We start from the raw sequence: 23,475 nt of genomic DNA on the forward strand, positions 1-23,475 counted from the left end.
ACAAGGATGTAGGGATTAACTGAGAGCTTGAACAAGGCCATTGTCACGAATGACTGATGATGACTATTGATTGCCCCATGGGTATAAAGCTACCAAGGACCGGGAATGACCTGGGGGAGTAAATTGAATATGACGTAAGAAAGTACTGTCCAAGACGGTGACTGACTGACTCAGACAATGACTGGACTTCCTCTTCTCAATTTCTCTCTGATTGACTTCTGGAGGAAAAAAAGTTTACAATTAGCGCAGGGCCAATGTGCTCCGACGCAAATCTTCAACAATACAACTAAACGAGCTAACTTCGCAATCCTTACTTGAGCCTCTATAAGTTTCTATTCTCTATCCACCAGCAGCCTTTTCATCCCTAAAACTCCCGAGCACCAGCCAAACTCAGAACAAGTCCGCCCCACAGCCCATCCGACTGCAACGTCCGGCGTTTTCCGAGCGAGGAAAAGCGTGGAGAAAGCCAAGGCCAAGGTCGATGGACTTGTGGCTGGTGACAAGTGCATGTGGGGTTTGTGAAAGAAAGCCCAATCAGATGGGAGATATGTTGGGGGTATTATTAATGTGACTCTTTTTTTCACTCTCTTTTCAACTCTTCCTTTATTTTTCCGTGGGGACTGGATAATGCACACTGTCAGCTGATGATTGGGGCAGGTGTGGATTTGTGGTGCGGTGCGGGTCTGTAGTGGAGCTGGGATGAAGCTGGGCAGGAGGGTGATTTGTCCGTTGCGTGAGACTAGAATTTGTTGTGTATTGGGTGGATTTGTTATACAGATACAGCGTATGGGAATGACGGGGATGGTTAGTACTCTGAGTATTGATTGTGAGCTTCGAGTCCTGTTGTTGATAGTTTGTACTCCCACTGTAGTACTTTGTATAGAATTATACTTGGAGTGTGTAGTTTGAGTGGCAAGCCGGGGTTGTTTACCCTAGTAAATAACTAACTACCACGTCTGATAGTATAGAGATCACGAGAAAGAAAAAAAAAAGAATTCAAAGACCAAGTAAATGCCAATCAAATATCCATACCCATTAGATACTGATCTCGTGAATGATCACCGGCCCGGCACTAGCTAATGTCTATTATATCGCGCTCGGCATGCCGACACTACCGCCACTGCCACGCGCTGAAACCCTCCGACGGCGCGGCACTAGCAAAGCCGTGTCGACTTAACAGCGCATCTGCAAAATCTAGAACACCCAATAGACCGCCCGGCTTGCTTCCAGGCTAGGATCTACAAGCGAATGAAATCCTAGCCGGTTTTATCTCCGTCTTAGCTTGCGGGATATGCCTCGCAGCTTGCCTTCCGAAAGATGATGCCAATGAAAACTGTTGGGCAGCAATTTCTAGATAACAGCATCGATTATTTGCCCCATAATGAGTCACTGTTAAAAGATGTAATTGAGGACCGGCACTGAGACTGGGACGGCTTGGCTAGACATACTACATACTACATACGGCATCCACACTGAAAAAACAGCCAAGAAAACCCATGTACGTAATGATACCTACTGACATCCCAACTATGATGTTATCCAAGATCAAATGCACAGATCCCACTCATCTGATTCGGCCGATCGAATTTTGACAGGCCACGTGAACAGTCAGATATCAACCGGTTGTCATCGACGCCACAGCTGGCCAAAGTCTCATTCAAAGTATACTCCTGAACTTACCAAACCCCAGGATATGGATCGCTTGTGCCTTGGCGCCACAGATATGTCAAGAGCGGGATTATTCCCTTGAATGTAAATGTTTCCATGGTCGGATGATGATTGAGAGGCGAAAAATGAAAAATAGATTTTTTTTAAAAAAAAAAATAATGATCGAAAATAGAAACTCGGTTCTAGTGCGGGTTTGAAAAGATTCTAGAAGGCGGAGAATGCGCCTGTCCTGATTTGGATGGCGGTGTACTTAGTGGTGGATACCACTTAGTCAGTGTATCATTACATAAATTATCTAGTCTGGTATAATACACGGTGGAGTGGGCGTTTCGGCTTGTATCGTACGCTACTCATACCCCTCTTCAGCTTCGCCCGTGCAGTTGTATTCGTTCTGACCCACTTCAATAGTGGACTCAATGGAGAATTGGAGATATGTAAAGGGTTTACAGGCTAGGCTAGAGAGGAGAAAAGTAAGTATGAGTTGCATTTGATCGGTGCCCAATGGTGGCTTTTTTCAATTATCTATTAATTTTCTGTTTTTATGCTCGATTGGGATTTGTCCCCGACTGCGACGATAGTAGCTAGTGGCTCGTGACAGCGGCCCCGTAGTAGTTGGTCAGTGAGCGAGTTGATTCTTGCATGCAGGCGTATCTTGATCGGTTTTTTATTGTCATTTTCTCCGCTTACTGCCTAGTCCGTACTTCTTCTGTATGTATGCTATGCTATGCCGCGTTTGGTCTCTCGTTTCTCTGCCAGCCTGTCTCTACTTCATGTACTAAATGGCCGAGATATCTCCGCTTTTTGGAGACATGCTCTTGTGACATGGATCGTTGCCCGGAGATGAAGAGAACGGGCTAGGTTCGTGCTAAGGCGCTGTAGAAAAGCAGCTAGAGTTTCGATGGAAAGTATCGAAGGTTGAAAGAATTCTTGACCCTTGCTTCGGGGTCGCGGGCTAGTGCGTCTGGCTGGTTTAGGTATCACGGATTGTCGGATTACCAGGAGTAGTTCGGGAGTGTTATGTTGACACTATTTTATGGAGTCTTGATCAAGAGGGGACCTCGCTCTTTGATTTAGTGATAGAAAGGAGAATCAACCGACTATGGTTGACTACCTGTCTGCAGTGGTTGGTCTTGGAAGGGTTGATAGTCTACGTATCTCGATTCCTAATCCATAGTTAGTACTGAGTATAACCAACGGTAATCCGTGCTCATGACTCTGGCGGCCTGAAAATTCTGACCGTCCGGTGACTTGAAAAAGTTGACCGACCCGGTCGGATCTAGCTCGATAGTGTATAGCCCGTCGAACTAAGCTGCACCCGCAGATCATAAGCCTGTTTAAAAACAACCAAACCCAATAGAGATTTGAAAATTCCCAAATAATACAAATCGAACAATGGAAGGAATGGCCCAGGTCGGACGGTAGGAAAATCCTGATGGAAGAGTGGGTCGAACAGTTCCTGATTATTTTCGTGGAGTGGAGAGCGACGTTGCATCAAGTTTGGTTGGAGCTCTGTGCGCGCGGGGGGGAGGCCCAGACGGCGTCATGATTTGGCGGGGAAGTGGAAAGACCGTCCCTGAGTTAATTCCTCCCCAAGCCCCTTGATGATGTGTGGGTGGTTTGTGTTGCCCTTTTAATAGCTTCTTCCTTTATCTGGTTGTGTGGCTTGAGGGGTGGTGGTTGATGGAGGGGTGAAGGCTTATCGAGATTAATGGAAAGGGGGGAAGAGATATTGAGATCCGCCGATTCATTGGGCGATCAAAAACCAGTTTGTTCGGGGTAATTAATGCAGCTTCAATCTTTGGTGTATGTATGATGCGTTACCCGACACGGCGATTACATACCAGATAGATACTTCGGCCTCGGCTCCATAGTCATAATCAGCACGGTGAAAAACGTCGGATATCATGGTGTCAATGTCCTACAACAGGTTTCGCTCTCAGACTCACGTCGATTAGACTCGTGTCGTACAAGGCAAATGATGCAGGTGGGCGTTCTCTACACATGCATCTCGGAGGCCTCGGTAGCTGCTGCAGGCAATCAGGATCGTGCTGTAGGAGCTTTGCTATCCCGCCGTGTAATTATGATGGCATTGTCCCCCTCTGGGTTTTCTCGATCGCCTTTTCGTTAGATGACTGACTCTGTCATCGACTCACCGCCAGCCAGATGGGCACGACAGACGCAACAAGCTTCGACGGGCGTCTGGCGGCGTCCAGACCACAGTTCGTCAACGTGACAAACCCTCGGACCGTCGGAGTCTAACATGACCATGCCGTTGAATGTGACAATAAGGCGTCGGATTGCGAGTTCCCATCACCCACATAGACCATAGGTTTTCCTGTCGGACCGTCTAGAGCTTCGGATCTGGTAAAGGAGGGTAGGCTTCGAGGATGAAGGTAGGGAAGCAAGCTCCAGGCGTTCAACATCACTCGACCACTGGGCCAGCCACCTATCGACCGGACTGTTAGCCCGCCCTCCCATCATTTCCATATTTGGGCCAAGGGGATGGGCCAGCTCTCCGGATTCCTTCCCCGTCGTGAGATCATATAGCATCCACCCTCCGTGACCGACCAGGTCAAAGGGCATCGAACAAAGTCCATCCAGTCCAATAAACGCCATGGCGTCTGCAACATGGCCATCACGTGGTGGTCTGGCCCCTCATCGAAGGATCCCTCCTCATCCGTCCCACGTCGGCATCATCTGAGAATATCAAATCTTGGACAGAATATGAACCTGAAAATGAAATTGAAAATGAATAAACAAAAAGTACCGTGCATGAGAGATATTTTTGGGATTCGGACTTCCCAATCAGGCTGCCTCCCAGCTCCCAGTATTGTCCTTGTCTTAAGTGGCTGCAGGTAGGTCACCACGATCGATGCAAGACTGCGTGTTGTTCGTTCAACCCGAAGAAAAAAAATGAATAAAAAAACAATAATAATAAAAAATTAAATCAATCGATATCTCGGGGTCACCAGATCGCTGCGTTGGCAGTTCGACTGCGCAGGGTCATCCTCTTCCATGCTTCCCCCCCTTCCCCCCTCCTCGCATTGTGTCCCCTTCTCTGCTATACTTATATGGTTTTAGCGATCTATGCGCCGATCTATGCCGTGGATTATCACATCAGCGAACCCTGTCGGTCTCCTCTTCTCCCATGCATGATGGATTAATCCCCGGGAGAGGCGACGCGTCTACCAAAAGGCGCCTCAAATTGACAGAAAAAAAAAATAGAGATAAAAAGAAACGGGGAAATAAAGGAAACCGAAATATAATTTAAATAAAACACTTGACCGCATCAGTCGCCCAGGGACCGGACAATTTACAGCAACGGCCCTCCGTGAGATCACGCCTGTCTACCCCGGAGCATACTCCTTGGATATTGGGAACTGCTCCGTCGCTACCTACAGCCCCGCTCCTCGTGTTCGATAGTCTAGCTCCTTGTCGATCGACGCCGCCATGCACGTCTGTCCATCCATAAAGTATTGAAAGTGGATACATGTGTGGTGTGTGGTTAACTATGTTTGCTATATAAAATAGACACTATACTCTCTCCCCCTCCATGACGATGGTGGCCCGGCGGGACGGACGGCCCGCGGGCCTTTTCCTTATTTCGATTCCTGGTCACACGCCTCCCTATACAGCCGCCCCTGTTTAACAAAGAGACAAGGGGTGTTACATGGAGGGTGCTGCTGAGCTGGCAGCGTCTCAGCCTCAAAAGGCACCTCGACACGACATTGGATGCTGTCAGCGGGGAGGGAGGGGACGGGCTGAACGAGCACGCACCAGTCAAACTCTGGAGGTCCGTTCCCCCTTTCGCGCCTCGAATGTGACGACTATTGTGCATAGGCTGTCATTCGGTTTACGCCGTCTTGTCGCGAGATGATGCTGCTTTCTTCCGTCTGACGGGCCCCTGGTCGGGTGTGGTCGTGGTTGTGGTCTGTGACGGATGGATGGATGGATGGATGGTGATTATGATTTCTTCTGTACGAGGCTTTGTGCGAGACGGGGCTGCCGTGTTCGATGCAGGTACTTTCCAGTTAGGGACCTTGCTGCTCGCGATCCATGGGTCCATCGCATCCTTCGTCGCTTCTTTGGTGGTTGTGCATGATTTGATTTGATCTCGGATTTGGTTACATGGGGTTGTGACAGGTGAGGGTTGGTTGGGGGTGCGGTTACTTGTAGCCACTTGCCTGCCTACTTGGTCTTAGTAGCTAGTAGCTGTTGGGGGTGCAGTCGCCATCGGGTGAGCATCATTGCTACGGTAGAGTATTGTTGGTAGAACGTCATGCCCGCGCGTTCAGGTTGGACTTGAGTTTGGCAAGGAGAAGCTGACAAGGATGAGTAAGTACGGCTGTGGATCGCCGTAGGCCAAATGGAAATGTCAGATTCAAGGGTAGGGCTCTGGAAGCTTACAGTAAGTAAATTACTACTTGGATCGGCCAATGAAGTGGTATTACATTAAGTACATATGAGCGCGGCATCACTTTCATGCCAATATCACCTCTAAATCCATATCTACCAACAAGCCTGGCTGCGCAGAATTACAACTTCTTATTTTCCGCCCCCGGGAACCGCCTCTCCCAGGCAACAACAGCCGGCTTGATCGGCCCCGAGAACAGAGACGAATAGTCCGTCGCAGGGACCACCCCCCTGCTGCCATCCGCAGAAACGAGCTTCATATTCCGCACCATGGTCGCGACGATAACACCCAGGTTGACGTAGGCAAACTTCTCCCCGATGCAGCGGTGGCGCCCCGCCCCAAACGGCAGATAAGGGCTGCTGGTGCCCTTGTTCACCCGCCCGTAGCCGTAGTCGACCATCTCGTCCTCGCCGCCCTCGTCTTCCTTCTCCATCCGGCTGTCCCAGCGACGCGGGTCCCACCGTTTGGCATCAGGGAAGAACTCATCGCTGAGGCCCGTCGCGCCAGGGGACGCGAGCAAGACATGGCTGGTCGGGACAACGTACGGCGTCCCGGGGACAGGAAGCGGGTTCATGACCTTGCGCATGAGCGAGTGAATCGAGAGATTCAGCCGCAGCGTCTCCCTGATGACGTTATTGTGAAGCGGGAGTTTCTCCAGGTCCTTGAACTGCAGCGGCGGCAGCCCGTCGTCGTCTCCGCCTGCGCCAGCACGAGCCAGGTTGTCCACCTGCTCCTGGTACAGCTCCTCGAGGACGTGCGGCTCCGACGCCAGACGCAGCATGATCCATGCGCCGATCGACGCAGACGAGTGCTGCCCGGCCATCAGCAGCGTGATCATCATGTGCGCGATCTCCTTGTCCGGCACGGGCCGCGGCCCACCGTTCTTGTACGTGCACCGCATGAGGTTCCAGATCATGTCTGTCTGTTCGCTCTCGGGTGGTTGGGTTCCTGTTTGCTGCGCGCGCCGCCGCTCCCGGATGATGTCCATGTAGATCTCGCGCATGCGCGCGTGCGCGGCGTCGCGCCTCCGGTTTCCTGGGAGGGGCGCCCAGGGTAGCATGAAGTTGATGGGCTTGAAGCCGTTGTCCAGGTCGTGGTAGAGGTCGGCGAATTCGGCGGTGAGCTTGCTGCGGACTTCTTCGCCTTGCAGGGCGCGCGCGGCTGTGAAGATGGTTATCTCGGCCATGGCGGCGCAGACGTCGACGGTGCCGGAGGAGCCGTGGAATTTGGGAGAGGTGTTGAGGTAGTCGAGGACTTCTTTTTCAATGAGCGGAACGTGTGATTCGAGTGCTGCTTGCGTGAGCCCGTACTTGATGAACCTCTTTTGCTCCATGAATTTGGAGTTCGGACAGTCGTAGACCACGTCGGAGCCGAAAACGGGCGCTGTGAGGGGTCGGTAGACTTCCTCTGCGTTGACATCTTTGAGCTTGCCGTTGAGGATGAACTCGTTGCCTTGGATGCCGAGGCAGACGGTGGTTTTCTGGCCTAGGAGGATGAAGGTGAAGATGTCTCCGTACTGCATGTGATGTTGATTAGCGGTGGCGGATTGGACCATCTCACGTTGAGACTCACCTTCTCCCTGCACGAGGAGAAGAACGCATACGGATCGATCCCATACGCAATCGTACTTCCCAAGAAAGGGACCCAGTGAAAGACCACGGGGGGCTCCTTGGGATTGCGAAACAGCAGCTGACGCGCGACATTCAAGACAACAAGCACCAGCGCACCAATCGCGGCGTACATCGGGACGAGGAGAGATGGCATGATCGATAAGCACCAACTATGCCATGCGAACGATATGGAAAATGGAAAAGCAGACAGGGGAATGAAAAATCCCGCAAAGATTCTAGATTATATATGGGGAACTGAATAGGAGAGAGTCCACCCCGGCTCTCCCATTCCATCCATCCCCTTCTCCTGGTACCTAACCCTAACTCCTGTACAGTAGTGCACCGTACCTCATGACTAGCTCGCGATTCTGGTACACAGGTTCAAGCCCTTGCCGACCATTCCGAGTTCAGCGTGTAGATCCATTATATGGTTCACTTCAGGGAATCGGAATCAAGCCAATTTTGCTGACACCACCGTGGGTCTATTCTATCTTGGTGGGGGCGCATTGGAGGCGCTGCTGGGACGGACCGCTGGTGATCCGAGTCGGACTGCTGGGGATCCGAGTCGGACCACTGCACATCTGGATGGTTGTCAATTCCGAAACAACGTCTCACCCATTCCACTCGGAGGCATTTGTCTTTCTTTTATGAGTGAATGCGTTATTTGATCGCAGCTATCATTTGTGGCGGGATGTTTTCTTTATCGCCATGGATTTGGTGGAATTGCTTGACTTGCTGTAATCCAGTGTAGTTCCGTCGAGTTTTTTTTCCAGCAAAATATACAACAACAAATATAAAGATCAAAGAGAAATACCAGAATAATCTACACAGTTAAATTCCTAGAGCGTTGCTGTATCGACCCAAGAAAAGTCTCTAGAAGCTGAGCACTCTCAGTATCAAATCCAGGCGGTTCGATATCTCAAAGCTCCCACATATACGAGTATTGTGACCAAAGAGCTCGCTAGTATTGTAAACGTGTTCTTGTTAGTCTGTTCAGATGGGTGTCAAGAAATCAAGCTCATTGTTGACGATTCAAAACGTCGGCGTGTGGGCTATATAGCAGTACTGAGTTTGGAGATGGGACCAAACCAAACAGCCCACATCCTGATCATCGATACCTACATTGCAATTCTTTTGGCTGATGAGGTCTTGTGTTGGGTGTCAATCTTATCGATGTGTCATATCTCCGTTGAGATCACCAATACTAGCCAGAGGCGTGGAATGATCTCAAACGTCTCATCGGCTCCCCCCTGACTAGACATTGAATATTCTTGAGCGTTTCCGTCTGCCGTTATTCATTCTAGCCTTGAACTGGGCTAGATCCGGGGCTGCAACTGTAGTTCGTCGTAGGCAAACTCAATCGTTGATATATGATATCTGCAGGTGGAGATCTGAGATACTCCGATGCTTTGATTGTACTATATGCAGAGGGTACAAAGGTATCGAGACTCGTATTATTTGCCTGATGATAGATCGCATGTAGACTGCTTGGTGTGGTCTTCTGGGAACAGGTACTGTTTCATTGTCGACGTCTGACAAAATTGTGCGAAGTAATCCAATGGCCCAAGAACATGTCCTTTATTGGCATAGGCTGGGGCTGGTAAATATAGAGACATGGAAGCTCTTGTTTATGGGAGTATCAATTCTTCATGATCTTTCTACAACCTGTCGTTGGATTATTTGTAGTTGTTTAAATATTTTAAGCTGGCATTAAGGCCACCAATTGTGTATGTATTAGCCATATTATTGGAATTGGCCAAAGGCGAACTTTCTACTCATCTCATATCTTTATTGAGTGCCTCGCGGAGATGCACTGGACGAGGCATTCTGACGATACTCGACCGATTCGACAACATAGATTCTTTGACTCTGAGAATTCTGCATATTGTATCGTGGATTTCTAATCCGTATGGCATTGTCTCCCTTTTTCCTAATCATCAAATGTCATACATCATTGGAGTAACCAACCTAGCTCGGAAATCTTACAAGCGATCCGCTTGAATACCGGACGATTGCCACCCCTCTGAATCGTTTCTGCCCCTGTTGACCAGCATCCTCAGACCTTCCCCATAGGTGGAGAGGCCCTCTTGCCACCGTGATTCATTTGAGTCAATCTGTTATGCGAAGTGGATGCAACAGAATGAGTCACGCCGAGTCATCCCCACCAGTTCCATTTCAGGACTAGCGTGTATCCATGGTGCACGGACCAACCGACGTCAACAACTTCCCGTGACCAGAGCTTGATATACTTCTTGCTTATCCTCTCCACATCTTGAGGAGTCCTTCATTATCGTCACAATTCTTACCAAATCTGGAGTCATGGCGACAAACTCAACTCCCATCCCTGGCCAAAGGCCAATCTCCAAAGCGGAGAGCTCCAATCCCCGAGAATTCCAGCTGAACCAGCTCAGACGCCGGTACAGCCCAACGGAGAATACAGACGATGCGGGCACATCCCTCACCTTTGGCATGGCGCCTTCAGATCCGGATTTTCCATTCGAAATGGATAAGCTGCAATGTGTGCTGCATGTCCCAGCATCGTACCCGGGACGAGTAAGACCCACGCTGAAGGTAACCAACGCAGACATGGGCCCCTCATTTCAAGCCAATGTTGAAAGGGGATTCGACGATATCGTCGACACTACAATTCGTACGGGCTCCAGGGGCTCATTACTGACCTGGATGAATACGCTTGATCGACATCTGGAGCGGTTCCTGACGACCACAGAGCGAGGGCCAACCTTGAAGTTTGTCCCCAACATCACCACCGGTAAGGACAAGCCGAGAGAGCCCGAGCGAAATACACAGCTCCTTCAGCAAAAGCTGGCGGAGATGCGCGTGTCTATTCCGCGGCCACAACCTCCTCCTCCAGTGGCACCAGCGCCTGTCTACTCGCCGGAGGAGAAGGCGCAAGCAGAGAAGCGCAGGGCGCTAGAGACGAAGCAGATCGAGGCGCGCCTTGGCCGACTTCCTATGTTTCAGAAGTCGTCGGACGGGTTCTCCTTTACGATTCCTGTCAACCCGACTAAGGTCGATAGACTGCCCATCCCACTGCGGTCGATCAAGACGGTGAAATTGATGGTACCGCGCTTGTATCCGCTTGAGCCCAGCAGGATTCATATGCAGGGCGTTACCGGTGACGAGGCGCAAGCAGTAGAGCTCGGCTTTTCGAAGTGGCTTGAAAAGAATAGTCAGCTGAACTTGGTGTCGCAAGTGAACTATCTGACCAGCAACATGCACAATCTCGCTAAGACACCACTCGAGAAAGCCCCTGATCTAGGTGTGATCGAGGAACCGGTGGCCCTGGAACAGGATTTGCCCGACTCTACGCTACCCCAGCCAGTACCACAAGGAGACAAGCCTCATCTGCATGTTGTCCCCCGTCCTCCAGAGTGGGCGGCCGGCGGAGGTGGCAGTGGCAGCGATGCCACAGACGAGACTGACGACGAAGACGGCTTTTCTGACGAAGGGGATGAAGACGGTGGTGCTCCTATTCCTGGTCTTCCCGAGCCTACGAAAGAAAGCGGCGTCGCTCTTTCGTTCCCGTTCCTGGAGCTGTACGGGATCGAACTGATGGAGCTGATTGGTCTCAACATCACAATCAAATGTGAGCGGTGCAAGGAAATGATGGATGTGAAGAAGGTTCCGCACACAAACGACAAGACTGGGTTACTTGTACCCAAGGTGGAAACGTGCAAAAAGTGCTCGAATGCCATGAGCGTTGGTAAGCATCGTCCTAGTGTCTATGTGACTACCGACGAAATCTGCTTCCAGTTATCCTGACTGGTCTTCATGCACCTTCCATGCTAACCGCTATGCAGGTTTCCGGCGACAATTGATCCATGCCAATTCCAGTCGCGCTGGTTATTTAGACCTGGACGGATGTACAATTGTCGATCTTCTTCCTAGGTGCATACTGTCTACCTTTGCTATTCTAGACAGATACTGACAACCTCACAGTAGCTTTATCCCGACATGCGCCGAATGCTCGACACCCTTCCCCGAGCCCGGGGTCGTCGCCGTCCGTGGCGAGAGCGCAATGGCGAACTGCCGTCAATGCCATCGCAAAATGGGTACGTTCAAACCGATCTCAGAAATTATAGTATGCTCACGACATGCAGTTTTCAAGATCCCCGAGGTCAAATTCTTGAAAGTAGGATCGGCAGCCTGTAAGTGTCTACCCTCATCCAAGTAACTCCCATCGCCCAGTCCACGCTTACATGTATCATCTACAGTCTCAGCGAGAGATCGCGGCCCCCAGCGAAAGAAGGTAAGTCCCACCTAAACATGAATATATCGCAAGATATGTCCTGACAACATGACAATCAGCCCAAGGAAGTCCTCGGCATCGTCGCCGGGCAAGAACTCCCCCGTCGTGGCCGCTGCTCGCACTACGGGAAAAGCTATCGCTGGTTCAGGTACGGCCCTACTATTCTTTACGCCGAGACGCCTACTCACCGTTTGTAGATTCAGCTGTTGTGCGAAGGTCTTCCCCTGCGACAAGTACGTCAATCACCCCGTCATCCTTACATTCATTCCCCCAACACAAACACAGCATACACATTTCCTACATCAACAAACCAAAACCTAAACTCAATTTCCAGATGCCACGACGCAGCAACCGACCACCCCAACGAACACGCCAACCGCATGATTTGGTGAGTTCCTGCGTCGGCGAAACCCCATAAAACCATAACAGCACTAACACTCAAACCTCAGCGGCTTCTGCTCAAGAGAGCAAATCTACCGACCCGAAAACTGCGGCGTCTGCCGCGCAGTCCTCGTAGGCAAAGCCGGTAGTGGCTTCTGGGAGGGCGGAAAGGGGACGAGAAATAGGGCGCTTATGAGCAGGAAGGGTATGTTCTCATCTTACAGTGGTGTTTGTTGGTTTTCTGGTTCGGTTATACTGATTCTTGTGCTTGATTTTTAGACCCGCGCAAGTTTAAGCGGCGGGGTGGGAATGCGCCTGGTGGTTCTGGGTCGTCGAAGAAGAAGTGATCTATATCTTTCTCTGGCGGTCTGGTTGGACTTCTGAGGTGCTTGCACATATGCATGTTGAATGAAGTTATGAAAGCTGCATACGAGTAGTCTTAGACAAGATGATGAAGAATTTGACGGTTAAACAAACCCTACCATTGTTTATGTTGTACCCCATACGGTCAATGCGAACTCTGTGGGTCAAATCCCATATCAATCCGGGGGCACATAACTACCAACAATTAGTTTGTCAAGATAATGCACATAACCGGTGTATAGAGCGGATGCTGATCATTCCAAGCCTGGATTCCAGAGACATCTCTAGGTCAACCTCGTAAAAAACATTCCCCAGTATGTCAAATAGAATGCGACAAACATCCTTCTCGTATTGACAGACACGTGCACCAATGCCGTGGGAGAAAGTCAAATAGATAGTAGCTGAGCCCAGCTGGAACCAAAACAAGCGGGGTCAAACAGGACAGACGTGACAACGAATTATGCATATGTACGGAGTCGGAGTCCGGAATGGGTTTGGAGTACACGTACCTACATAATCAGCAGACCGACAGTTTTTGCCTACCATTGCCCTTTTTGTCTAAGTATCCTAGAATTTCCCGGTGAAGAGGTTGCATAGGAGGGATTAGCTTCATTCAGGACATTGTTTTCTCAACTGTAGGGTTACAAATATGTATTCCGTACCAACGAGGCCTTTCATCACTGGCTCACATCACCTATTTTGTTCCTGATCAGCAAACGCTAGTCACTGGAATGTGTGGACCCAATAGTCTGATGCAACTGCAAACCTTGCTAGCCTCAAAACTATCACTCTACTTATCTTACCCCTGTGGGTCCGTAAGCAATGTGAAATAGTGAATAACAGGGGCCGCGGTGGGCTTGAAAATGCAGCTGCGACCCTCAGCTCGGCCCAGTCGATCGGAGATTTCTTTTTTTCGGTCGCAAAGCAGTATTATATATACGAGGAACAGGTCCCTGGAGAAGCGGTTTGTCTGTGCGACTGACCCGACAGGATGCTGCTACCGCCCACTATGAACTTCTTGTTTTTGCTTGGGGTCGTCGCTTGGTGCGTGTCGTCGGTTGTGTCGGCTGAAGTTGATTTGGACTTCGTGGGCGAACCGTCCATTAATGACAGAGTGGTGCAGCACCATCTCCGCTTCCGATCTGAGATGATCGCGCAGGAGATGGGACAGCGACAAGGTGCGAAAAGGACAATCTGGGGAGTTGGTGATCCATACACGCGTACTGATCCCCATCGTAGACCATGCCTTCCGTCAGAGTCTTTCTCCGGTGGCGCGACGCGCCGAGGCGATCGTCAGAGCCATTCGACAGGAGGAGATTGATCACTTCTGGCGCGAGGCCGGCGTCGTTGGCGACGAGGAGCGCGAAAGGTTCGCGGGTGAGATGTTTCCCAAAGCGCGGCCGCATATCGGGAATACCACTCTATGGTCTATTGTGAAGCGCATGCCAAAGGGGGCGCTGCTGCACGCACATCTGCAGGCCATGCTGCCTGCTGACGTGCTGCTGGATGCGGTACTCCATACAGAGGGTATGGTGATATCCGCGTCGCAGGACGTCTCGACCCCGCTCAAGCGCCAGAATGCTACCATAATGTTTGCCCATGTCAACCACACATTGAACGAGGTACATAGGTCCATTCATGACACGGACTATGTGCCTAACTCGCAGGTCCCTATCAACCAGGCGGCCGATACCTTTCCGGGAGGCCGCCCGGCGTTCCTGGAGTTCGTCAAGACCAAGATAACTATCCTGCCCCAAGACTCCGTGCGACATGACCTAGGCGTGGATGAGATATGGCGCAAGTTCCAGCAATGCTTTGGCCCACTCACTGAGATGGTAACCTACGAGCCTATCGTGCGCACATTCTATCGCAAGCTTTTTGAGCGATTGGTCGATGATGGTATCAACTGGGTGGAGATACGCACCGCACCTGGCGAGATTGTTCACAACGGCAATGAAGCGGCTGACCCTAATCCGGATGCTTGGTGGCACGTCTTGCATGAGGAGATCGAGTCTTTCCAAAAGACACCAAAAGGGAAGGGCTTCTGGGGCGCGAGAGTCATTTGGACGGACTTGCGGGGCTCAAATCGAACGCTGATCGCTGAGAGTATGTAATACTCCTTCATTGCAGCAATATGCTTCCCATCCACCGAAGGCGTCGTCTGACTGGCTGCCCATCTAGACATGAAGCTTGCTCTTGGGCAAAAGCAAAAATTCCCCTATCTCGTTAGCGGATACGACCTAGTTGGACAGGAAGACCTCGGGCACTCTCTTCTTGAGCTGGCCCCGGAGCTCGTCTGGTTCAGAAGGCAGACGGAAATCCTCAACGTCACAATTCCGTTCTTCTTCCATGCGGGAGAGACGCTGGGTGACGGGAACTCTACCGACCTTAATCTCTTCGACGCGCTGCTTTTCCAAACGCGTCGTATCGGACACGGATTCTCCCTGTACAAACACCCCAAGCTGACAAACGAGGTAATCCAAAAGACGGTCCTGGTGGAAGTGTGCCCCATATCAAACGAAGTCCTTCGTTTGGCGACGGATATCCTGCACCATCCTCTGCCCGCGATGGTCGCGCACGGTGTACCCACAGCAATTAGCAACGATGATCCATCAATCCTTGGTCAAGACATCGCAGGTCTGAGTTATGACTTTTATCAGACTATCCAAGGATTTGACAATACTGGACTAGCTGGACTGGTCAGTGGCCCTTTTCCCATTTTCTTTCCATACTTTTTACCTGCTTGGACAAGGCTGACGAAAATCCTTCACCACAGGGCGCTCTCGCACAGAATAGTATCCGCTGGGCTAATTTCCAGGATCAGCCTCATTCTGAGTGGATCCGTGATATTCACCTTGGAGAGCGCGGTCAAGGTATCAAGGCTCGTCATTTGCAGAGCTGGAACGCACAGTGGGAGATTTTTTGCCAATGGATCGTGGATATGCATGGAGCAAAGTATCCGACGGCAGAAGTCGATAGCCACATCTGACGTAGATATCCATAATGATATTTGTTAGTACAGTGTGCCTTCGCCGGCCCATTCGCTTAGTACCCACGTGAGTGGAAGTGGAACATAGTCCAACTGCTGAAAAGACGTTGAGAAGTGAGAAGTGAGGTTGTACGTGCGAAGAAGTCGTTGAGATATTTCTCCGTTGGTCGTTTATATAAGTCACATGGGATCACGGGATAAGCATAATCTTCTCTCTTGCCTTCGCTTTGACAGACTTGCTATAAACTCATTCAAGATTGGCATGGATCGTCGAAATAATTGAGCTGTCTGGCTAACTATGTACAACAGAGACAAGCTGGACACTATGCAAAGTAAGAAATATTCAATACAGTCGTAAATCGTCCCATTCTCCCCCCGACAACCTAAACCAGGTTCCCACGAAGCTCCTGTTCCCGCTCAATCGCCTCAAACAGAGACTTGAAGTTCCCGGCGCCGAATCCAGAGAAGTTGTGTCGCTGGATGATCTCAATGAAGACAGTGGGGCGATCCAACAGGTGCTTGGTGAACAGCTGCAGGAGATAACCGCCCTCATCAAAGTCGATCAGAATATCCAAGCCACGAATGGTGTCGAAGTCTTCTTGCAGGACCAAGCCCGTCTTCTTCATTCGCACCTTCAAATTTTCATAGTATGTGTCGGGGACCTTGATGAACTCCACCCCGCGAGCCTTGAGGTTGGTGATGTCCCGGATAATGTCGTCTGTGTGGAGAGCGATGTGCTGAACACCAGCACCGTTGTAGAAGTCGACGTATTCTTCGATTTGAGACTGCTTCTTGCCCTTTGCAGGCTCGTTGATAGGCATTTTGACAACCTCGTTCGGGGAAGCCATCACGATACTCTTTAGAGCGGAGAATTCACTTGTTCCGTCAGTATTTGATATACATTGGGAATTGTCATAAAAAAAACTCACGTGCAAATATCCTTGTCGTCGACTGACCAGAAGCGGTGGAATCCAAGAGTCTTCTCGTAACTGAGCACTGTTAGCTGTGTCTAACATAAAAGAGAAGACAAACGACATACTATTCGCAAATCTTATCCATTTCATCCCAGTCTTGATTGCCCACGCAGTGGTCAATGTGGCTGAGATGCACACCCGGCAGCAAGGCCGAGATGGGGTCCTCAGCGCCCGATTCCGTCCGGTACCCCGGCATAAAGGCCCCGCGGTACGAGCGCTTCTCGACCAGAGTGTGCGTGGTCTCGCCATAGGTCTGGATGGTCGCCACTCGGATCTCGCCGTCGGCATCGCGCAGGGTGTGCGGCTCCGAGACGACCTTGGCTCCGTTGCGCACTGCAGCTTGGTATACCGAGTCCACAGAGTCCACCTCGAAAGCGACATCCTTGACACCGTCACCGTGCTTTTCCAGGTGGTGGTGGATCTCCTGAAGTACTTCTCGGTGCTCGGGACTCACACGATCCATCTGGTCAAGGGATCGGAGGGGAGAGGTAAGGACGAAGGTGATGTCGCCGTTGCGCACGACGTGAGAGCAGATGGCTCGGTTACCCGTCTCAAGACCGCAGTACGCGACCTTCTTGAAGCCCATGCGAGTGATGTAGTATGTCGCGGCTTGCTTTGCGTTGCCGACGTACCAGTGCACATGGTCATAGGCTTTGTAGCTGGCCAAGTCGGAGGAGGCCACTCGGTCTGAGGGCGGAGGGCTACCCGCCATAGCAGAAGGAGCCATGTTTATGATATGTTAAGGATAAAATAATCCTGTAGAATGAAGGAGTAGTATAAAAGATGTAGAATACAGATATGTGTAATAGTTACAGATCTCTGTCCCTCCAACATCCAACCCGGCGACACGAACTGTTTTAAGTCCCAGTGGGACGCCTGGGCGGATATCGCAGGCTCTCCCCCGGAAACCACGACCCAGCTGAACAGCTATGATGGCATCCATCCGCTTCACAGCCCCCTGCTTGATAGAAAGAATCTGGGGCAAATCGGGGATTGCGTCGGTTCGGAGCGGATATCGCAGGGGAGGGATGGCGGATGGAGACGGGTATTTTGGAAAGACCCAATGATAGCCCGGCGGATGTTTTGGATCTTGGATCTATCCGGCAATCGACTTCATCTACACCATGAAATCATCCACGTCTACCCATGGGTCTAGACAGGATGCAGTGTAGTGGTCGGCTATATCTGGTTCTTGTGACCTGACTGTTGGTCGCGTGAACGTCGCAGCACCTTCACTTCTAAATACTGCTAGTATCACTATCTTCAAACGCCATTACATCTACATCCCATACAACCTTCCATCCAACTGTAACAGTCAATTAAAAAAAGAGGGAAAGATAAGAAGAAGAAAGTCAACAAAATGACAGAAATCCACCTCTCTCGCCCCTCCCTCACAACCAACGACTCCGCCGTCCTCCAAGCCCTCTTCGACGCCGAATCCTCCCCGTCATCAGCCGTCACAATCGACCCATCTCTCCCACCCTTCCCACCGCACCTCCAAATCACCCCCGAAACCTACGAGAGCCTCAAAGCGCGCGAACTCGCGATCATCCGCACGCTCCAACCCAGCGACGTCAGCTCAGAAACCGTCCGCTCAGCCCTCCAAGATCTGGACGCCCTCATCACCGAACACCCAACATATCCACCAGCCTACATGAACCGCGCCCAGGCCCAGCGTCTGCTCATCACCACAACCACACCAGCCACAACGCAGTCCACCTCCAAAGACTCAGACGAGCAGATCTTCGTCCCAGCCAACACCAGCGCGGCATCAGCGCTATTCGACGACCTGGGCCGCACAATCGCCTACGCTACGCCCAAGTCACCCGCGGATGCAGTATCGACCGTGCAAGCGCGGGTGTTGGCCGACGCGCACACGCACCGCGCATACCTGCTGCTGAAGCTGAAGAGGGCTAGGCAGGACGGGAGTAATGGGGGCCCGGAGAAGTTGAAGGGTTACGCGCCCGAGGAGATCGAGGAGATGGCTAGTCGGGACTTCTTTTTGGGTGGGCGGTTTGGGAATAAGGTTGCGCAGCAGATGGCTGTGCCGACAAATCCTTATGCGAAGATGTGTGGGGCTATTGTGAAGGAGGCGTTGAGGAAGGAGGTGGAGGGGTGATGCGTGTGTTTTATCGGGGTTTCCTGTTGTATTTTAGCATGCATAGCGTGTAATTTGTCATTCGAGTCTCTTGGGAGTTCTGTGTGGACTGTACTTTTGTTCTTCTCGTTTATTGTGGAAACTTATTGTATATATGGTAAAGGGTTCTAACTGGAATGCTGAGAACGACTGAAATTGAACTGATGGTTACCAGGATGATGATAATATGAGTAAATAGATGTTTACCAGTAATTTTCCAGGCCCATGTAGAATATACCAGTACTTCGGTAGGTATGTAGTGCGCCCCAATTTGCTCCATGTATCACCGTCATGGGCATTTTCTCATGAGACCTTAGCTCACGTCCAGGCAAACTATAACGAGTAGATTTAAAGAAAACTTTTGGCTCTAAGACCCTCTGAAATTATCGAGATCGCGACTTGCCATTGACACGTTTTTTCCCGTAGTGGTGCCCATCCAAGGGATTTACCTTCACGCAGTTGTCATGGGAGCTATTATCCCCTAACCCTCCATTTGTCGAGTTTTCAGCCCAGGGAACGAGCCGTCCGTCTGGACATTCGACATTGTCGGACGAGTCTTCTGGTGGGCTGATACGCTTGGTCGTCTGTTGCGCTCTAATAGTTGTATGCCACAAGTTTTCGGTCCAGAGTGCAGATCCAGCATATAAAGGAGCTTCAGCACCGTGACTGATTATGTAGGGGAAAAGAGCCACGCGTGGGTAGTTTGGGCTTTGTGCTTTGGTGGGACCCCCAGAGTACTGCCTGGGCCTCCAGCTTTCCATATGAACAGATGTCCGGGAAGTTGCTGTAATCCAACATGGACCTCTCTACAATCCACCCCATAGAGATATTACTGATTTGAGCAGTGAATAAAGTTCCTTTTAAAAATCTTCTATGTCCTGTTCTTTTATAAATGGTAAGACTTCCTCTGTGATATCAGAGACAAATGTCTTGATATTATGTCTCCATGTATCTTCTTCTTCCTGACCAAAAGTATTCAAAAGGAGCGTGCGAAGAATAGCCTTTTGAGTAGGTTCAACAGTATCAGCTCTCTCGATTAATGCTCCCATACTCATGCGACTTGTTAGTGATGCTAGACAAAGTGGTGTAAATATGTCTTGACAGAGTCGAGCTGCGATCATTGACTCTACTGACAGGCTATAAGAGTACGTTGCAGATACCAGCGATGGCAATAAATGTGCGCGATTTTGCATTACCTCTGTTTGCCTTACACGCCAGTCACTTATTAGGGGCTTCTCCTAAGTGGTACTTTGAGTCAGCAGACCTATTTGTGGCGTATTCAAAGGTGACTGTCTTACTTCATCCAAGGCCATCAGAGATTCCATGAAGAACTTTTCAGCCAAGCTTCGAAGAGCATTTTCCAGAGACCTGAAGTCTTCAAAACTATCAAAGATCAGTCATTTGTAGGTTCACTGCGGAATATGAGGTATATTAATCAATATCCATCATCTCAACTCCAATATCTCGATGGAAGGCTCTGTGCTCGTCCTGGATCTGTTTCAGCCGAGCCTCTAACCCAGATGAAATGACTTTTTGGTCTGCGAGCTTGCTTTCAAGGGATTCATTTTTTTCCCCCTGAAACTTTAATTTTTGGGTCAATTCATTGATGGTTTTTTGCTGACTCTGCTCCGTATTATTCTTGATTTCCGAAGGTTGTGACTCTAGTAGACTCTCGCTGTTTCCAGGTTGAGACACATTCTTCGAATAAGCTCACGAGTTTCCTCATCTTTTCCTCACAATTTTTTGAGTTTACGTGTGACTCGGTGCTTTCCGCTTTTGCCTTTTCAAGCTGACTTTCAAGGTCTTTCTTCTGTTTTACTAAATCCTCGCAGCCTGTTATCATTTCCATAAAAGGAACAATGTTTTTTATTGAAAACTCAAGATTTTGAATTTCAGCGAGAAAACCCTGACTATGGTTCTTTTTCTTCTGGTTCCCATTGGTCAACGCCATGATAGGCAGATGGTCGCGGTTGTATAGGGTCAGCACAAAGTAGGTCCCTTAATAATGAAAAGCAATCTTGTTCACGGCTAAAAGTTCGCAAACGACTGTTAAGAGAGTGAGTTGGACCGTAGAACTTGTGGATTCCTCTTGCCGATTTGTCAACTAAAAGTTGTCGGTACAAGAACCGTTTGCTAGATCTCCCTGCGCGGAAATTTGGATCAAAATAAATACTATGTTGGCTTTTTGGCTTACACTTTTGGTTAATTGAGTTCTTGCGGTGTGAGCATCTACACAGCAGAGCTGCAAGGAGGCAGGATTTTGAATGTAGCTTTCCTTCTGACCGCTGATCTGATTCATACAAACTAGGAGCAAGGATACTGATGTCCAAATGAGCGCTGGCAATCATCAAATATCTCACGGCTAACTGGAGAATTAAACAGGGTTCCGCCTGTGGTAATATCTTTATCTCATCAAACCAAACAAGGAACTCAAGAGCAAGATGCGCCATCACTAGGTCTCGATATACCGTAAAAGGCTTTGTAAATATTTCTGCTCTTGTTCTCCCTCTTCCCAAACTCTTGATCTTGTTCTTCTTTTCAGGTACTGCGGCCATGGGCCTGGATAGGGTTGAAATGTATTTTATTCTGTTGATGAGAGATGGAGAGTCATACAAAGGATATCGCAACTGCTGCCTTGAACAGAGTGATAATTTTGGTCAAAATGGTAAGGGAGAGGCATAAACAGAATAAAGGGACAGACGATCTCATGACTTGAGTTGTTTGACAGGTACAGTAACGAACGATGCGTAAGGAATGGCCGATGCTACAATCATCCAACATGTTTAGGAAGTTACGCCCAGCCCCCTTATTTTGGCCCCCATTCTTTCTAGGTGAAAGTTATCCGTGTCAAAGCTGTTCTCAATTTTATGTGAATCAATAGCAGATGTCAAGCTTCGCCAGCGCAACGCCCAACTGGAATGCCTGCTTGATGTAAGGAGGCATTGCTTGAAAGATGACCCGCCAACACATAGCTAGCCAGGTGCCACAATAAAACGCAAGCGGTTGCCCCTATTTCCATACCTTCTTGATGTTACTTACTTCCAGTCCCTCGTGTGTAGCTGAGAATATCTTGCCCAGTCCAGGAAACCTGGTCTTTTATAATGGTCAAAAAAAAGGGCAAGAAGCTCCCGACTAAGGTTGAGCGAGAAAATTCAACACGAGAAACTATTCCCGGTGCAGAGCTCCTCGGTGCTCTAGCTAGGTATCTCTACTGCTACTTAGCCACTGCAAGTTGTACCTAACTTCGCTTTAGCTTGCGTTCTGAACCAAAGTATAGCGACTTGACTATTTCGTGCGGCAATGAGTCTTACCTTGTTCATCGGTGTATTGTTTGCACGCGGTCCGCTTTCTTTGCCGGAGCTTGTGATGGAGACTTTAAGGTGAGATTCTGAGGATTTATTGCCCCTAGAATTCCTCCGCTAATGAATGATGGCAGGAAGCTTCCACGGGCGTCATTACGTTGAACGAGGATCCGGCTCTAGTGAAAATGATGATTCAATATCTTTACACCCTGGATTATGATGTCGAGCCTCCTGCTTCATCTGACAACTGTATCACCCACGAAGATACGGTTACTGAGACTTCTGAACTGCCAATCATCTCGGAAAACGCGAATCTGCCTACCGAAACGGAAAGAGAAAGATCACCAGCCAACGTAACCGAACCTTTCGGTTCGCCGAATCCATCCACCAACCAGAATGCTAAATATGACCCTCTTTCATTTCACATATTGATGTATTCGCTTGCAGATCGTCTGTTCATAGATGGTCTAAAAGTCCTCGCCGTGGAATATGTTGAACATGAACTAGTCCAGCGATTGGATGCGAGTTCCTTCCCACCGGCGATCTCAGAAATATATCTCTCCACTCCCCCGCATGACCGAGGTCTTCGGGACTTGGCGATAAGGATTACCATGAAACACATGGCGACATTGAGGAATTCGACTGAAACAACCACTGCCGCTTTGCAGAACAGTCTTCTAGAATCTGTTCCTCAATATTCACATGACCTGCTCGTCGCTATGATTAATAGGTCTATGGCTGTTTGGAATCGAGGCAATACGATAAATAGCAATTGGGTTGAGAAAAAGCTGACGGGGTGGGATTAGATCCTGGCTATTGGTGATGAGTGACCCTCTGTGATTTGTAGAATTGTCGACTTGATTAAGAATTTAAACCCAAGATCAGCCTTTAATGCTATCATCATGTATCTTGACGCACAAAGGGTTCTTCAAAGTGGCTAAAACTGTCGGTCATGTGATTAGCCTTACTGCGACTTCATCAATGGTGACAGCACATACAGTATGGCGATCCCAATAGTGCCGCGAACCAGTCTTATAGGATTGGTTCCCTATCCAGAGATCCCATATATGACTTTCAGAGGAAACCGAAATTGCACGCATGTCGTTCTGCCCCTTGACTGATTACACTTCTTATCAACAAGCTAAGGGCCGCCACGAAGCGGCAGAACTGATAAGACAGACATTCAAGTATAGAGTATTGATCTAGCTGATGTATTTCTTTGTTAACTATTTTGTATACATTCATAATGATATAGTATGACGAAGGGAGCAGAATGAAGCCGGCTATAAATTTGAAAAACGGCATGCTTACCTCAAAAAGATTCCTTCGTTCCAAAGCGCAAAGCTGTGTCTACCAAGGAGCCGCAT

At 49.6% G+C, this 23,475-nt stretch overlaps 8 protein-coding genes across 8 annotated transcripts; 5 read left to right on the plus strand and 3 right to left on the minus strand.

Annotated features, from left to right (window-relative positions):
• Positions 1-6,092: 6,092 nt before the first annotated feature.
• BDW47DRAFT_99804 (cytochrome P450) lies at positions 6,093-8,518 on the minus strand. The gene is made up of 2 exons (XM_024820939.1): positions 7,655-8,518; positions 6,093-7,598 (listed from the first exon to the last, which is right to left on the minus strand). The coding sequence occupies exons 1-2, from the start codon at positions 7,844-7,846 to the stop codon at positions 6,204-6,206; spliced, it is 1,587 nt and encodes a 528-aa protein (XP_024675268.1). The 5' UTR covers positions 7,847-8,518; the 3' UTR covers positions 6,093-6,203.
• Positions 8,519-8,741: 223 nt separating this feature from the next.
• On the plus strand, positions 8,742-9,287 carry BDW47DRAFT_99805 (uncharacterized protein). The gene has a single exon (XM_024820940.1). The coding sequence runs from the start codon at positions 8,770-8,772 to the stop codon at positions 8,944-8,946; it is 177 nt and encodes a 58-aa protein (XP_024675269.1). The 5' UTR covers positions 8,742-8,769; the 3' UTR covers positions 8,947-9,287.
• A 278-nt stretch (positions 9,288-9,565) lies between these two features.
• On the plus strand, positions 9,566-12,958 carry BDW47DRAFT_99807 (uncharacterized protein). Its single transcript, XM_024820941.1, has 11 exons — positions 9,566-9,599; positions 9,665-11,416; positions 11,514-11,601; positions 11,653-11,765; positions 11,814-11,861; positions 11,928-11,962; positions 12,022-12,110; positions 12,160-12,195; positions 12,297-12,350; positions 12,412-12,548; positions 12,623-12,958. Exons 2-11 carry the CDS (start codon positions 10,012-10,014, stop codon positions 12,688-12,690), a joined length of 2,073 nt encoding a protein of 690 aa, XP_024675270.1. The 5' UTR covers positions 9,566-9,599; positions 9,665-10,011; the 3' UTR covers positions 12,691-12,958.
• Positions 12,959-13,565: 607 nt separating this feature from the next.
• On the plus strand, positions 13,566-15,699 carry BDW47DRAFT_99809 (adenosine deaminase family protein). Its single transcript, XM_024820942.1, has 4 exons — positions 13,566-13,884; positions 13,946-14,812; positions 14,888-15,405; positions 15,483-15,699. The coding sequence occupies exons 1-4, from the start codon at positions 13,698-13,700 to the stop codon at positions 15,693-15,695; spliced, it is 1,785 nt and encodes a 594-aa protein (XP_024675271.1). The 5' UTR covers positions 13,566-13,697; the 3' UTR covers positions 15,696-15,699.
• Positions 15,700-16,036: 337 nt separating this feature from the next.
• On the minus strand, positions 16,037-17,447 carry BDW47DRAFT_66059 (4-hydroxyphenylpyruvate dioxygenase family protein). The gene is made up of 3 exons (XM_024819552.1): positions 16,735-17,447; positions 16,625-16,684; positions 16,037-16,571 (listed from the first exon to the last, which is right to left on the minus strand). The coding sequence occupies exons 1-3, from the start codon at positions 17,394-17,396 to the stop codon at positions 16,079-16,081; spliced, it is 1,215 nt and encodes a 404-aa protein (XP_024675272.1). The 5' UTR covers positions 17,397-17,447; the 3' UTR covers positions 16,037-16,078.
• Positions 17,448-18,029: 582 nt separating this feature from the next.
• Positions 18,030-18,788, plus strand: hmgX (the record flags this gene model as incomplete). Its single annotated transcript, XM_024815928.1, has 1 exon — positions 18,030-18,788. The coding sequence occupies one exon, from the start codon at positions 18,030-18,032 to the stop codon at positions 18,786-18,788; it is 759 nt and encodes a 252-aa protein (XP_024675273.1).
• Positions 18,789-19,189: 401 nt separating this feature from the next.
• Positions 19,190-20,757, minus strand: BDW47DRAFT_115431 (uncharacterized protein; the record flags this gene model as incomplete). The annotated part of the gene is made up of 5 exons (XM_024814795.1): positions 19,190-19,612; positions 19,709-20,044; positions 20,105-20,189; positions 20,323-20,481; positions 20,567-20,757. The coding sequence occupies 5 exons, from the start codon at positions 20,755-20,757 to the stop codon at positions 19,190-19,192; spliced, it is 1,194 nt and encodes a 397-aa protein (XP_024675274.1).
• An 806-nt stretch (positions 20,758-21,563) lies between these two features.
• On the plus strand, positions 21,564-23,097 carry BDW47DRAFT_66063 (BTB/POZ domain-containing protein). Its single transcript, XM_024819553.1, has 3 exons — positions 21,564-22,008; positions 22,060-22,186; positions 22,243-23,097. The coding sequence occupies exons 1-3, from the start codon at positions 21,908-21,910 to the stop codon at positions 22,912-22,914; spliced, it is 900 nt and encodes a 299-aa protein (XP_024675275.1). The 5' UTR covers positions 21,564-21,907; the 3' UTR covers positions 22,915-23,097.
• Positions 23,098-23,475: the final 378 nt, after the last annotated feature.

Source organism: Aspergillus candidus, assembly GCF_002847045.1.
Source record: "Aspergillus candidus strain CBS 102.13 unplaced genomic scaffold BDW47scaffold_5, whole genome shotgun sequence".
Taxonomy (NCBI): Eukaryota; Fungi; Ascomycota; class Eurotiomycetes; order Eurotiales; family Aspergillaceae; genus Aspergillus; species Aspergillus candidus.

Bases quoted from the DNA above. Each gene is read 5' to 3' on its own strand.
- BDW47DRAFT_99807 (XM_024820941.1), top strand. From the start codon at position 10,012: ATGGCGACAAACTCAACTCCCATCCCTGGCCAAAGGCCAATCTCCAAA. The intron at 11,602-11,652 runs GTGCATACTGTC...ACAACCTCACAG, and splicing joins ATTGTCGATCTTCTTCCTAG to TAGCTTTATCCCGACATGCG. The intron at 12,196-12,296 runs GTACGTCAATCA...CTCAATTTCCAG, and splicing joins AAGGTCTTCCCCTGCGACAA to ATGCCACGACGCAGCAACCG.
- BDW47DRAFT_99805 (XM_024820940.1), top strand. From the start codon at position 8,770: ATGGGACCAAACCAAACAGCCCACATCCTGATCATCGATACCTACATT.
- BDW47DRAFT_66063 (XM_024819553.1), top strand. From the start codon at position 21,908: ATGGTCAAAAAAAAGGGCAAGAAGCTCCCGACTAAGGTTGAGCGAGAA. The intron at 22,009-22,059 runs GTATCTCTACTG...ACTTCGCTTTAG, and splicing joins CTCCTCGGTGCTCTAGCTAG to CTTGCGTTCTGAACCAAAGT. The intron at 22,187-22,242 runs GTGAGATTCTGA...GAATGATGGCAG, and splicing joins CTTGTGATGGAGACTTTAAG to GAAGCTTCCACGGGCGTCAT.
- BDW47DRAFT_66059 (XM_024819552.1), bottom strand. From the start codon at position 17,396: ATGGCTCCTTCTGCTATGGCGGGTAGCCCTCCGCCCTCAGACCGAGTG. The intron at 16,685-16,734 runs GTATGTCGTTTG...AACAGTGCTCAG, and splicing joins ATGGATAAGATTTGCGAATA to TTACGAGAAGACTCTTGGAT. The intron at 16,572-16,624 runs GTGAGTTTTTTT...TGACGGAACAAG, and splicing joins GACGACAAGGATATTTGCAC to TGAATTCTCCGCTCTAAAGA.
- BDW47DRAFT_99809 (XM_024820942.1), top strand. From the start codon at position 13,698: ATGCTGCTACCGCCCACTATGAACTTCTTGTTTTTGCTTGGGGTCGTC. The intron at 13,885-13,945 runs GTGCGAAAAGGA...TCCCCATCGTAG, and splicing joins GGAGATGGGACAGCGACAAG to ACCATGCCTTCCGTCAGAGT. The intron at 15,406-15,482 runs GTCAGTGGCCCT...CCTTCACCACAG, and splicing joins ATACTGGACTAGCTGGACTG to GGCGCTCTCGCACAGAATAG.
- BDW47DRAFT_99804 (XM_024820939.1), bottom strand. From the start codon at position 7,846: ATGCCATCTCTCCTCGTCCCGATGTACGCCGCGATTGGTGCGCTGGTG. The intron at 7,599-7,654 runs GTGAGTCTCAAC...CATCACATGCAG, and splicing joins TCTCCTCGTGCAGGGAGAAG to TACGGAGACATCTTCACCTT.